The 13,854-nt window shown below is 40.4% G+C and overlaps 1 protein-coding gene across 1 annotated transcript in view; it reads right to left on the reverse strand.

The window, feature by feature from the left end:
* Positions 1 to 13,854, reverse strand: part of TFAP2E (transcription factor AP-2 epsilon) — a 56,333-nt gene that overhangs the window by 14,474 nt on the left and 28,005 nt on the right. Inside the window, exons 4-5 of the mRNA XM_077481727.1 lie at positions 2,153 to 2,381; positions 1,418 to 1,536 (exon numbers count right to left, since the gene is read on the reverse strand). Coding sequence (XP_077337853.1) covers positions 1,418 to 1,536; positions 2,153 to 2,381 — 348 coding nt within the window. The remainder of the gene's footprint in view (positions 1 to 1,417; positions 1,537 to 2,152; positions 2,382 to 13,854) is intronic.

Here is a 13,854-nt window from a genome sequence, read left to right on the forward strand (position 1 = left end):
AACTAACTCTAATGCCGTGTACACACTACTGGACTTTTCGACAGCAAAGTTCCGATGGAACGAATCCATCGGACAATTCGATTGTGTGTGGGCTTCATCAGACCTTTTCTGTTGAAAAATCGGACTGACTTTAGAAATAGAACATGTTTCAAATCTTTCCACTGGAACCAGTTCCTATCAAGGAAACCGCTCGTCTGCATGCGGGTCCGACGGACCAACAATAACGCAAGGGCAGCTATTGGCTACTGGCTATTGAACTTCCTTTTTCTAGTCCTGTCATACGTCATCGCATTAAACGATCAGACTTTGGTGTGATCGTGTGTAGGCAAGTCTGTTTCAGCGGAACTCCGTTGAAAAGTTAGTCAAAGTTCATTCCGACAGAAAGTCCGGTCGTGTGTTCACTGCATTAGTCTACTGGCAGCCACATTCTTAAAGTGGTTGTAAACCCTTACAAACCACTTTGACCTACAGGTAAGCCTAGATTAAGGCTTACCTGTAGGTCCAAGAAATATCTCCTAAACCTATACGGTTTAGGAGATATTTGCTCGAAGACAGGCACCGCTGTCTACGGCGCATGCGCCGTAGACAGCGGCGCGCAGGCGCACTGAGCACGGCATTTCCAAAAATGGAGCTGCCGCGCGTGTCGGCTCCCGTGCGCATGAATGCGCCGAATGACAGCGGCGGAGCTGCGAGACCCCACCGAAAAGATGGATGCGCCGGACTACAGGGGACAGCGGTGACATTGCTGGCTCCTGTGTCAGGTAAGTGACACATAATGGGCTACTATGCGATGCATAGTAGTCCATTATGCTTTGCTTTGCTTTGCTTTGCTTTGCCTTTGCAGGGAACCCCATCAGGGTTTACTTCCTCTTTAAGCCCCTATACACACTATCATATTTTCTGCTGATTTTTTCCTTCAGATTTATCAAAACCATATAATATGAGGTCAAACCTTAGTTTCAATGTGTATGCAATCAGGCAGGCCCTTGCACTATATGGTTTTGGTAAATCTGAAGACAAAAATCAGCAGGAAATCTCATAGTGTGTATGGGGCTTAAACCTAATCTGTCTAGGTCTGTAAAGCAAAAATCGTTATACAAACCTTTTCTGCAGCTGATCCGGTCCAGTTCCACACTGAGCTGTCAGTGGCAGCTTCTCTGTGTAGGTATGTGCAGAAGAGACAGCCGACAATGGAAGCCCCATAGTAACTCTACGGGTGATATCACTTCCGAGCCATTTTCGGCTGTCTCTTCCACACAGCATCCGCCGCTGGAGACCAGACTGGATTGGCTGCAGAAAAGGTTGGTCTTAGAATGTTGCTGCCAGTAGATTTAGAGTTAGTTAGTTCGTTTTTGGCTGAACTTTAAGACTAAAAAGGGATCAGAATAAACGTATCTTGTATTGGGGTATGTCTTACCTTCCACTAATGATGTTAACAGAGTAACATTGGCAGCTTTACGTCTCCCAGCAGGCAAATTCAACCCAATTTTTTCCAACCTTTCTCGAAGGCAGCGACCACCATTTTTTGATTTTGCCCTGAAAGAAAAAAGTAGAATATATGTATATGTATATATATATATATATATATATATATATATATATATAGCCAAGAATCCCCAGGGAAAATTGAGGTTCTGGTTCACTGAAATAGTGCTTTACCTAATAATATGTCTGAAATGATATACAGCTACGCAATTGAGACCTAATAACTTAACAGCTATTCCTATAACTTTTAAATAAATACTTAACATGCCCCCATTATCAGCTACATATGCCCCAAAACACACTTCAGATGTTCACATCATCATCTTCCAAATGCTATGGACTATTCTACTGAAGTTGACCTGAGCAGGCGCACCAACAGTAATGCTCCTGCATGCTTTCTGCCTTGCAAAAGAAAGGCCATCTCCTAGGAAGGAAATTACCTCACTATCACTGTCAGCTGGCCAGCTAGTTGATTGAAGAGTTTAGACGAGGGAAAGTATAATTTAACTAAAAATATAATTTTCCTTTGACAACAGAAAAAAAATGAAGTCTTCTAATAAAAGACAATAAGATGGTTTGTACTTATTAGAAAAGTAGTCACTTTCTTCCTTCTAGATATTAGCTACATTGGCATACATATAAAAATGAAGTATTATTTTTTACTGACCTCCGTAAAACTCCTCCAAGCAGGGATGCGTTGAGACATTCGGGAGGAGACAACCGTCTCTGGACCTCTCCTACTGTCACTTTATACTTCGATGTGGAACTGAGTAGTGATAGGCGCCCAGGGACAGAACAGAAAACTTCGTTTGGATTGGTCACACCACCTATGAGGCTTTCTTTATGTAGAGATAGGGAGGACATCATGCTGCCATTGTTCTTGGATGCAATTGGAACTATTAAGTGAGAAGAGAAAGATCATAAGTGAAAAGGAGATAATATTAATAAAGTGGGTGCTGAAAGAAATGCTATCTCTCTGTTGCCCTTTGTTAAAACTTAATATATTACACTGATTATATCTTTGTGATATAGTAATGCACACTATGAGCCTGAATTTTAAAACTGGATTGAAGGAAAGGGGAGGGGAGGCCTACAGCAATCAATTAAAATCCAGCAGTAATTATCAATACCGCTGATTAGTTAGTTAGTAGATAAGGATAATGAACATTACTAAGGCAGGTCATACACAGCCCAATTTTTTAAAGAAACATAGTGGAGTGACAGCAGAAAAAATAAAAAAAATTGGGTGTTCCATTGAGTCTGCCCCAATTTTTTTTTTTTTTTTTTTAATGTTTAACCTTATTTCTGTACAGTCGTGAATGACATATGAAAAACTTAAGGTAACACTTTTTTTTGTAGTTTTGGATAGAGTGGAGAGGAATTAGAACAACTGTTCTTGTCACTGTCTGTGCCCCCAATAGCGAGATTCACCCTCTCTATTGGTCCTTTTTACCATTATCATTGAAGGTAAAAGTAAAAGAAAATCCCAAACTTGTATTTTCCCCAGAAAAGTAATAGAGGAGAATTCTTCCAATGTGGACACAAGTTCTTGGGATCTGGGGGGCCCCAAGAGATTCCCTTATTTTGCAGGGATTTCCTCTCACTTCCTGTTTTGACTATAGGAAAGGAAGTGAAGGTACATCTGCCACACAGATGGCAAAAAGAAAAAAACTGACAGGGGTTATAACCCTTCCTTACTCAAACCAAAAAATAAATACAAAATTGCCTATAGTTCTACTTTAAGATCAATTGCTATAAAGAGCACTCTAGTGCAATGAATGTTTGAAGTTTGACTGACTTAAAACCTGACTGCAGTCCAAATTCAATTTTTATAACCTTAAATTTTTTATTCTATCCCAGGGAAAAGAGGAAATAACCCCCCCCCCCCCCCCCCCCAGCAAGGAAATTACATTATGACAGCCACACTCATCACTTTTCCAGCATGTCCCTTCGACAGAATCAAATGATCGACCACACTATGATTGAAATTCACCTGATCCCTGCTGAACCTGAAGTCTACCCCTTCAACACTCTATGCAAATACATTTTTTGGCTGGAGTAGGGCATTAATTACAGCACATTCACTCTTTTTCCACAGAAATGTGAACAAACGTTTCACCCATATAATGCAGAAGAAGAGTTTTGACAGAAATGGGCCTTTAGCAGGTTTCTCATCAGCTGCCTAAATTTAAAATAGCCCTGTAGCAAACAGAATAATATTTCAGTAATATGTAATATAATATATTTTGTGGTGTTAAAATGGTTCATGTGAAAAATTTGCTTTTTGAAGCTGCCTTTATATGACACATGCAGTTTTTTTTATAGATGTAGGCAGTATTTATATAAAATGCTGTAACTGATGTTATACTATATGTGTGTTTTTTTTAGCCCTTGGTATGTTACTCTCCTGTTTGATGCTAGTTAGCACATTCCCGAAATAAGAAACTCCATGTTTCTCACTCTACAGCTGAGCTTAGTTGTTCACTTTACAAGCAAAGACAGGGCTTAGGAAAGTCATTGTCTTCTTACACTTCAAAAGACTAGATATATATTCTGTACACTGCATGTATCTGAAATAAAATTGTGTAATGCCGCGTACACACGACCGGACTTTTTGACAGCAAAGGTCCGACAGAACGAGTCAGTCGGACAATTCGATCTTGTGTGGGCTCCATCAGACCTTTGCTTGCCAAAAGTCCGGCGGACTTTAGAAATAGAACACGTTTTAAATTTTTCCACCGGAACTCCCCCGGACCGAGAAATCCGTTCGTGTGTATGCTAGTCCGACGGACAAAAACCAACGCTAGGGCAGCTATTGGCTACTGGCTATGAACTTCCTTATTCTAGTCCGGTCGTACGTCATCACGTTCAAATCCGTCGGACTTTGATGTGATTGTGTGTGGCCAAGTCTGTTCATTCGGAAAGTCCGCCAGAACTCCACCGAAAGTCAGTCAGAAAGACCGTCGGACCTAGTCCCTAGAAATTCCGGTCATGTGTACGCGGCATAAGATTGACTTTTTGAAGTGTTAAGCTACCAAGTCACCAAATGGCCATACTCTGTGCACAGACTGTGTGTAGGAAGTTTGTCATTGTGTTTATCAACATTTGACATTTGAAATAGAACAAATGTATTCATGAATAAAGAGCTGTAATAATTTGTATCTTTTGTATCCACCTGGAGTTTAGCTGTAACAGTAGTGATCATCAGTAGAAGCACCATCACCTGTATACAGTACAGATTTAAGTGGCAACAATTCTGCAATGATTTACTAAAATTTATGTTTACATGGAGACATGTAAAATAAATTTGTCCTCCAGGCCTCTGTTTCTGTTATTCCTAAACCTAATACAGATGACACCTATTGGTCTAACGTTTAGCCAATATCTTCTTTGGATGTTGATATCAAGCTTCTGGCTAAAATTCTTGCCACCGGTCTTATTCAAGGCACTTATCCACAAATCCACTTATCCACAAAGACCAAGTTGGCTTTATGCCTACTTAACAAGCCAGTGACCACATACGAAAAAATACTCTCCCGGTTGAGGCCTCCAAGCTTTAGGAGACACCATTTTTGCTCCTTTCTCTTGACATAAGGGAGGCTTTCAATAATGTTCCCTGGCCATAGTATGTTCTAAAAAAAAAGTGGTGCTTTGGCCCAAAATTCCTCAGGTGGGTTCACAGCCTTATATAACTCCCTGATGGCCTATGCGAAGTAGGCCTTAATCCCCCCCCCCCCTTTTCTCATTATGCAAGGTACTAGGCAAGGATGCCTGTTAGCTCCTCTTATATTCCCTTAAATCCCTTTTATTATAGTGCACCTCACACAATTAATGCGGGAATCAGCTTATTTCAACACCTAACTTGAACAATATCTTAGCTCAATTTGGTATGCTTTCAGGTCTGCAGGTCAATCCCACAAAATCAAAAGCCTTGAACCTACCCCTCCCTCGCCCTTTACTCTAGTCTCTTCATAAAACATTCCAATACCAGTGGGAAACGGCCATATTTGGGAGTGTTCTTGATTAGAGACTATTTGTCACATTTTGAGGCTAATTACCTATCCCTCCTCCGGAAGCTTAATAGCCTCCTTCATACTTGGGATGCATATCGCCTGACCTGGCCCTGTGGTAACAAAAATGGCATACCTGCCTAAATTGTTAAATTTATACAGGATTTTGCCAGTGTTGGTTCCTGCTCAAACTCATTGCTGAATAACAGTGTGCATTTTCTTGCAGTTTAGAGTCATAAACAGATCTGTCCGTATAAAACTGGTGGTATTATTATAATTTTACTGCGTACAAGTCCTATAATATTGGCACCCAAAGTCAGACCTATGGTAATATCAAATGTCATATGGGGAGTTTACATAGTTTCCTAGGCATATAATTAAAGATGAAGTCTGCAGAGGCCCAATAAAGGTCCCTTGAGAATAATATGACAGATCATTGAAGCAGACCTTATGTTTACCAGAAACAAAAGCACCAATCTGAACTCCCTTTCCTTCTAGCAATTCTTCTCTCTCATTTGACTCTTCATTGCATATGTAAAGCAAGGCATATAGTACAGAATTTTCTTCCCTTCAATCATGGGTTGAAGAAAAGAAAATTGCTTGATTTCTACATCAACCCAATCAGTGTGTATGGGGGCATCCCTCCCGCTGCGCTACTGTGTTCTGACAGCTGGAGGTTTCGTAGCCGTCATAATACATTGATCGCTGCCGGCAGTGGTTGCATGAAACAAACCTGACAGGTTGGTTGTACTGAAGTACAAGCAGCCTGCCCATAGACTGATCAAAACGTGACCGGCTGAATTTCAATCTGTCTATGGTCAGCCTAATGCCCGGTACACACAGTCGGATTTTCCGATGGAAAAAGGGCGATCGGATTATGTTGTCAGTAAATCCGATCGTGTTTGGGCTCTATTGGACTTTTTCCATCGGAAATGCCAACGGAAAAAGTTTGAGAGCAGGATCTAAAGTTTTCCGACAACCAAACTTTTTCCGACCGTTTGTAGAGAATTCTAACAGACAAAGTGCCATGCATGCTCAGATTAAATTACGAGACCAAAGCTATTAGCTACTAGCCTCTACGTAGTCCCGTCGTACGCAAAGAACGTCACCTCGTTCCGAACGATCGGATTTTCCAACAACGTTGTCCGACCGTGTGTATGTAAGACAAGTTTGCCACAAAATCCATCGGAAAAAATCTGATAGATTTTGTTGTCGGTATATGAGGCATAAGGCCTCATGCACACAGGACGCCCTCAGGAGAGGAAAACACAGCTAAATAAATGCACCTAAAAACGTGTTTTGCATTAATACACTTTTATTCACCTCCACACATTTGGCATTAATGCATTCTATTGGGCAGAATATATATATTTTTTTTTTTCTCTGGCCATTAGAATGCATTAATATGTAAACATGGCTAAACTCGCTAGTGTTAATGTGCTTTTGGCGGTTTTTCCACTTAAACACCTCTCTCCTGAATGTGTCGGTGCGTTTCATTTTCTGCCTGTAAATGCCTATGTGTGCATGGACACACAGGGGTTGGTTTAGTAAAGGGAAATAGACTGTGCACTTTTTAAAGTGCAGTTGCTCCAGAGCTTCATAAATTGAGCCAAAGCTCTGCTGATATCCATCATCCAATCACATGCCAGCAAAAATGCTGTTTTTTTTAAATTTCCTTGCATGTGATCGGGTATTCTTTGCAAAGTGAAGCTTTACCTCATTTACAGAGCCTTGGAGCAACTGCACTTTCAAAAGTGCACAGTCTATTTGCCTTTAGTAAATCAATCATAAAGGCTAACATAGAGGGGCGTTTAGAGGCAGAAAGAAAATAAAGTCAAACACCTGCAAACGTGGCATTTCTGACATCCTGTGTGCATTCTACAGGGCCAGTTCACACCATAGAAATGCAGACGGATGCGTTCCAGATGCTTTTCTGCATGCGTGTTTTTGACAAGTTTTTGATGTGTTCCAGTGTGTTTTTGATGCAGTCCAGTGTGTTTACTCCCCCTCTTTTTTCTTAACCTTAAAATAAGGACACGTGTGTTCCAGTGCATTTTTGGTGCGCTTAGGTGCGTTCAGGTGCATTCCAGTGTGTTTTTGATGTGTTTTGCATCGTTCCAGTACAGTCCAGTGCAGGAAAAATGCAGCATGTTCTACTTTTTTTTCTGGAACTGCAAGCACTGGTGTGAACTATTCCTATGAAAACCATTTAATCTACTTTTCATGTGTTTTTGATGCAGAAAAAAAACGCATTGGACTGCATGTGGTGTGAACTGGCCCTAAGACATTTGTACATATAAGCTGGCCATACGCCAGTATCATTTTTTCAAGACGATTGTTTGATTTTTTTCATTTTTTTGGGGGGGTGAAATCGGTGTTCGCCTTCGACGACAGTGATGAGAAATTCCAGGAGCAGGATGGAATTTTTTTTTCCAATGAACAAAACTCTAACTGTGGTTTTCATTTGGGAAAAAATTGCTACATATTGTAATGAAACCTGTTTAATATGTCTGGGATTCCATTCAAATAACAGGTCTGCATAAAATTATAAGGGTGTTGGAATTAAATTAGTTGACTCTGTTATAGCAGGAAAAAATCATCTGCCGAATTAATTTTCTATGACCGTTAAAACAAATATCGAACAGTGTATGGTCAGCTTAATATTTTTAGATACTACTTCCGTGGAATAATTATCCTTTACAGTAGCAGAGGGCCGGTTGCCCCCCTGGCCCTCCATAACAATACTATATGCCCTCCACAGGTGTTTGCGTTTAGAAGCTTTTTTTTTTTCTAAATAGTCAAAAATTAAAAAGGTCTGTAAATGAAACGTGTCTAAACGCAAGTTACCGCGTTTACAGGCTGTTACAGGCGTTTGACGTTTCAAATATCTCTGAACATCCGTTCTGAACGCATTTTTTTTGCATTCCAAAAAATGCTTCTAAACTCAACTGCCTAGAAACTACTATAAATGATCCTGTGTACATGTTCTGATAAGATAAAATAGAGCAGAGTTCAGGGGCAGCTGAAAAAAACGCCCAACTACTCCTAAATGTCCGTTTACCAGCAGCAGTGTACATGAGCCCTAAAGCCTCGTACACACGATCAGATTTCTGTCCGGAAATTGTGTGATGACAGACTGTTTGCCTAAAATCTGACCGTTAGTACGCTCCATCAGACAACTGTTGTCCAACTTTCTGCCAACAGATGTTGGATGGCAGGCTAGTAAATTTTCAACAGACAACGGTCTGTTGTCTGATTTTCCTATCGCGTGTACACAAGTCTGTCACACAAAAGTCGTAAGTACAGACACGCATGCTCGGAATCAATGCTTACCAAACACAACATTAGCAGAAGGTGCCCAAAGGGTGGCGCTCAAGAGCTGAAAGTTTGCGTAGTACATCACTACATTTGTGTTTGTTGGCCGACAATTGTGTACCGTTTGTATGCAAGACAGGTTCACGGCACATGCCCTTTGGACAAAAGTCTGACACTTTGTGGGCCAACAATCCGATCGTGTGTACGAGGCTTTAGGCTTTATTTCTTCTGTTTTCATCTGCTGAACCAGCCAAATGTTTTTCAAAAGCTCAGACTCTCAAGCAGAATGTATCAGTTTACAGGGATGAGACAAACCACTTAACATTTACAGGGGTGATTAAAATGATCAGCATTTATTTATTCATCCTTTATCTCAAAAGGAAAAAACTGTTGCAGTAACTGCTTATATAGCGTGAGTTTGGCGTCAGTTTATTAGTGTATCTAAATCTGCTAATACATTTAAAACTACCCTTCCCAAAGAACTGTTTGTTCCTATTGCATATACCTGCTGCAGATCCTATAACGCTGTCCCTTGAGGGGGGTTTTAGGGGCTGCTGAAAGGCATCACAAGACTCTGGGTGGCTAAAGTAATTTGCAGCATGTCCTTCAAGTATATTACACCAGTCACACATCCAGATTTATTTTATTATTGTAATCCATTAACATTGTTGGTGAATAAAATAGATGTAGCTTGTGCTAACGCTTATCATTATTTATTTATACCTAAGGCAGGATCATTCAACCACAAATCCCTGCCTATGGGCATCTTTTCCCTATCTCTCATATGTCTCATATAGTGATATTAGCAATATTAGAAATTACAGCCCTTACAGCCATAGGGGAAGCTGGTTGATACTTCTAGTAATATTCACAGCCATATTCCCACTGTGCATGCGCAAGCCGTGCTTCACTTTTGTGAATGGTCCTGCAGCCTTCTGAGACCTATGATCTGTCCCAGAAGGTTGAGGGTGGGGGTGGGAGTGTTAAAACCAGGTACCCTCTCCCCCACCTCAAAAAAAATAAAGTGGAACTTTCCCTTTAGGGTGAAGTTCCACTTTAAAGTGTTTGCTACCCCAAAATTTCATATTCCTGATGTGGCTGCTGTAGCATGTACTTCTATGAGAAAGTATCCTATTCTCTTTGTATTGCTTCATTTATGTAAAATCCCTGGTGTTCCTGCCATTCCCTCTGCTTTCCTATTAAAAACTGACCACACTAAGCAGGAGAGCACACCATACAGGCATACCCCACTTTTAAGTACACAATGGGGTTTATTTACTAAAGCTGGAAAGTGCAAAATCAGGATCACTTCTGCATAGAAACCAATGAGCTTCTAACCCCAGCTTGTTCAATTAAGCTTTGGTAATACAACCTGGAAGCCCATTGGTTTCTATGCAGAAGTGAGCCTGATTCTGCACTTTCCAGCTTTAGTAAATAAACCCCATTGTGTATGTAAAAGTGGGGTATGCCTGTGGTCAGTTTTCTAGCTATGTTGGGAAATCAGCCTGCTCTCCTCCATTGGTCAAATTTGTTCTGACACCCCCCCCCCCTTCCTGCACAGCCATTCACTGGGACGCTCGGTGTACTGCTGCTTCCCCTCCCCCAGCTCTTATGCAGCTGAGGACAGAGGGAATGTGATCACTTATAAAAAAGGGAATAACGGTATCTATAATGATTTTGTATATCTATAAAAAAAATATGTTTTGCCTTTCATTTCTATTTTAAACTGATTGGGTTGTTTTACTAGGTGATCATTTACAATCAATTTAAGTGTTAAAAAAAAAACCAAAAACATGCAAATACAGTATGTAAATGTAATGTTGAGGTCCTCTGTCAATATGCTTCTCTGCCATGAACCAGCATACTTCCATACAACTGAACGAGTTGTCATAACGTCTCTAACTATGAATGTCCTCATATAGACGGGTGAGTGGGGATGATGCAAGAACAATATGAGAATGGATAAGCAACTTAATTGTGTCTAACAATTATAGAGGCTGCAATATACTCACTGTGAGATCTTAAATACCGGGTAACAGGCATGAAAAACACGTTCCTGGAATGCAGGCAAGTGTAGTTTACACTTTGACTAACAGACATTTATCTCCTGTCTTTGAATTTTTCTAAATGTGGTAAATATGTTGCTGCTCTGACAGCAGAGTTTACTGCAACTCAAAGACTATATCTGTAATATTGGCCATTTGACGTCAGATCACACATTTTTTTCTCTAGCGAGTGTTAAAAATCTGATTTAAAATGATACAAGAGAAAGCTTAGAATATACCTTAACCAAAATCATGCAGTCTGTTTAATGTGTCCCTTTTTTAGCTAAATACTTCACCATACTATATATATATATATATATATATATATATATATATATATATATATATATATATATATATATATATATATATATGCACAATATCTCACAAAAGTGAGTACACTCCTCACATTTTTGTAAATATTTTATTATATCTTTTTATGTGACAACACTGAAGAAATGACACTTTGCTACAATGTAAAGTAGTGAGTGTACAGCTTATATAACAGTGTAAATTTGCTGTCCCCTCAAAATAACTCAACACATTAATGTCTAAACTACAGCAAAAGTAATTACACTCCTAAGTGAAAATGTCCAAATTGAGCCCAATTAGCCATTTTTCCTCCCCGGTGTCATGTGACTCATTAGTGTTACAAGGTCTCAGGTGTTAATGGGGAGCAGATGTGTTAAATTTGGTGTTATCTCTCTCACTCTCTCATACTGGTCACTCCAAGTTCAACATGGCACCTTGTGGCAAAGAACTCTCTGAGGATCTGAAAAAAAAATTGTTGCTCTACATAAAGATGGTCTAGGCTATAAGAAGATTGCCAAGACCCTGAAACTGAGCTGCAGCACAGTGGCCAAGACCATACAGCAGTTTAACAGGACAGGTTCCACTCAGAATAGGCCTCACCATGGTCAACTACAGAAGTGGAGTACACGTGCTCAGGGTCATATCCAGAGGTTGTCTTTGGGAAATAGACATATGAGTGCTGCCAGCATTGCTGCAGAGGTTGAAGGAGTAGGGGGTAAGCCTGTCAATGCTCATACCATACGCTGCACACTGAATCAAATTGGTCATCCCAGAAGGAAGCCTCTTGATGCACAAGAAAGCCCGCAGTTTGCTGAAGACAAGCAGACTAAGGACATGGATTACTGGAACCATGTTCTGTGGTCTGATGAGACCAAGATAAACTTATTTTTTTTTTTTTTTTTTTTTTTTTTTTTTCAAGATAAACTTATTTGCTTCAGATGGTGATGGTGGCAACCAGGTGAAGAGCACAAAGACAAGTGTCTTGCCTACAGTGAAGCATAGTGGTGGGAGTGTCATGGTCTGGGGCTGCATGAGCGCTGCCGGCACTGGGTGAGCTACAGTTCATTGAGGGAACCATGAATGCCAACATGTACTGTGACATACTGAAACAGAACATGATCCCCTCCCTTCAGAGACTGGGTCGCAGGTCAGTATTCCAACATGAAAACAACCCAAAGCACACCTCCAAGATGACCACTGCCTTGCAAAAGAAGCTGAGGGTAAAGGTGATGGACTGACCAAGCATGTCTCCAGACCTAAACCCTATTGATCATCTGTGGGGCATCCTCAAATGGAAGGGGGAGGAGCACAAGGTCTCTAACATCCACCAGCTCAGTTATGTCATCACATAGGAGTGGTAGAGGACTCCTAATACAGTCATAGTGTTGTCATCCTGCCATACCAGCTCCAGTATTAAGCATGCAGGACACCACGCCAACACACAACATACCTACAGAATCCCATTGCCAGCCTGTCCTGAAGTCAACAGCAATGGCTGGACACTGTGGCTTTTATCTAGTACAGAGCCCAGGGGCATACCAAGGATGAGAGTCATGAAACTGCCAAATATAGTCTGAAGACTTTCTGCTAGCCCTTTATTGGGTTGGGAAACCTAGGTGACCAGTTATGAAGCTTATGAATCTGGAAGGAGCAGGGACATGTGTAAAAAAGGCCATGTATAGATAAAGATCATCATTAAAACTGAGCCATTAATTCGTTAGAAATTCTAGCTTGATCTACTCTTGCTCTCTTCTGATTCAGTATATATGAGCAAGGGCTATAGGACAGTTGTATTAGATGGCATACAGTGAATAGGGAATAAGCATGTTCTTTCAGAGGGTCTGCTTATTAGCAACCAGAGAAGCTAAACTACAGCTTTAGAAAACAAGCTCTTCAGTTTTGGATAGAATAAGTAAATTTTAGAACCCCTGTCAGATATTTATTGCCATTTGTGGGTAGATTTCTCCTTGCTTTCTTTCAGCGCATGAGAAGAATCTCCCCAGAAGGCATACAACAAATAGTAAACCCTTCACCACTCTAATGCTTCCCCTGCTTGCTGTGTCCTTGTTAAAAATATTCTCTTTACTTCCCATTCAGGTGACCACATATGAAAAAAGTCGCCACAGTTGTGTCAAAGAAAAGCATAAAAACCATAGAAAATAAAATAAATAAATACATATTTTGGATAGAGTTGTGGTTTAACAGAGTTTGCAGCAGAATTCCCCACCTTTCTCCAGCACTCACCCTGACCTAACATGAAACATGTCTTTTTATGGTGAAATAAAGCAATTCGATGTTTATAACACCAGATGACCCCCGATCCATCCTTAATAACACAATAACAGGCTCCCCTGCCTCTCGCATCACCGACGGGCTTTTTTCAGACGTCTCCTAACTCACAAAATAAGATGTTTTTAACAGAGGTTTCATTATGCAGATGGAATAGGACAAAACTTTAGTGGGCATATAACAAGGGGAACTTCCTTGACAACGCTTGCTAACGGAGTACTAAATAAGTGTTTATTATGGGTATTTATATAGCACTGACAATTCACAAAGTACTTTATATATATTGTACATTTACATCAGTCTCTGCTCTCAAGGAGCTTACAATCTAAGGTCGCTAAGGTCCCATACACACTATCAGATTTTCTGCTGATTTTTGTCTTCAGGTTTACAAAAACCAT

Source organism: Lithobates pipiens, unplaced genomic scaffold (genome assembly GCF_037356315.1).
Source record: "Lithobates pipiens isolate NorthernLeopardFrog02 unplaced genomic scaffold, aLitPip1_a1.2 Scaffold_16, whole genome shotgun sequence".
In the NCBI taxonomy this organism is placed as follows: domain Eukaryota; kingdom Metazoa; phylum Chordata; class Amphibia; order Anura; family Ranidae; genus Lithobates; species Lithobates pipiens.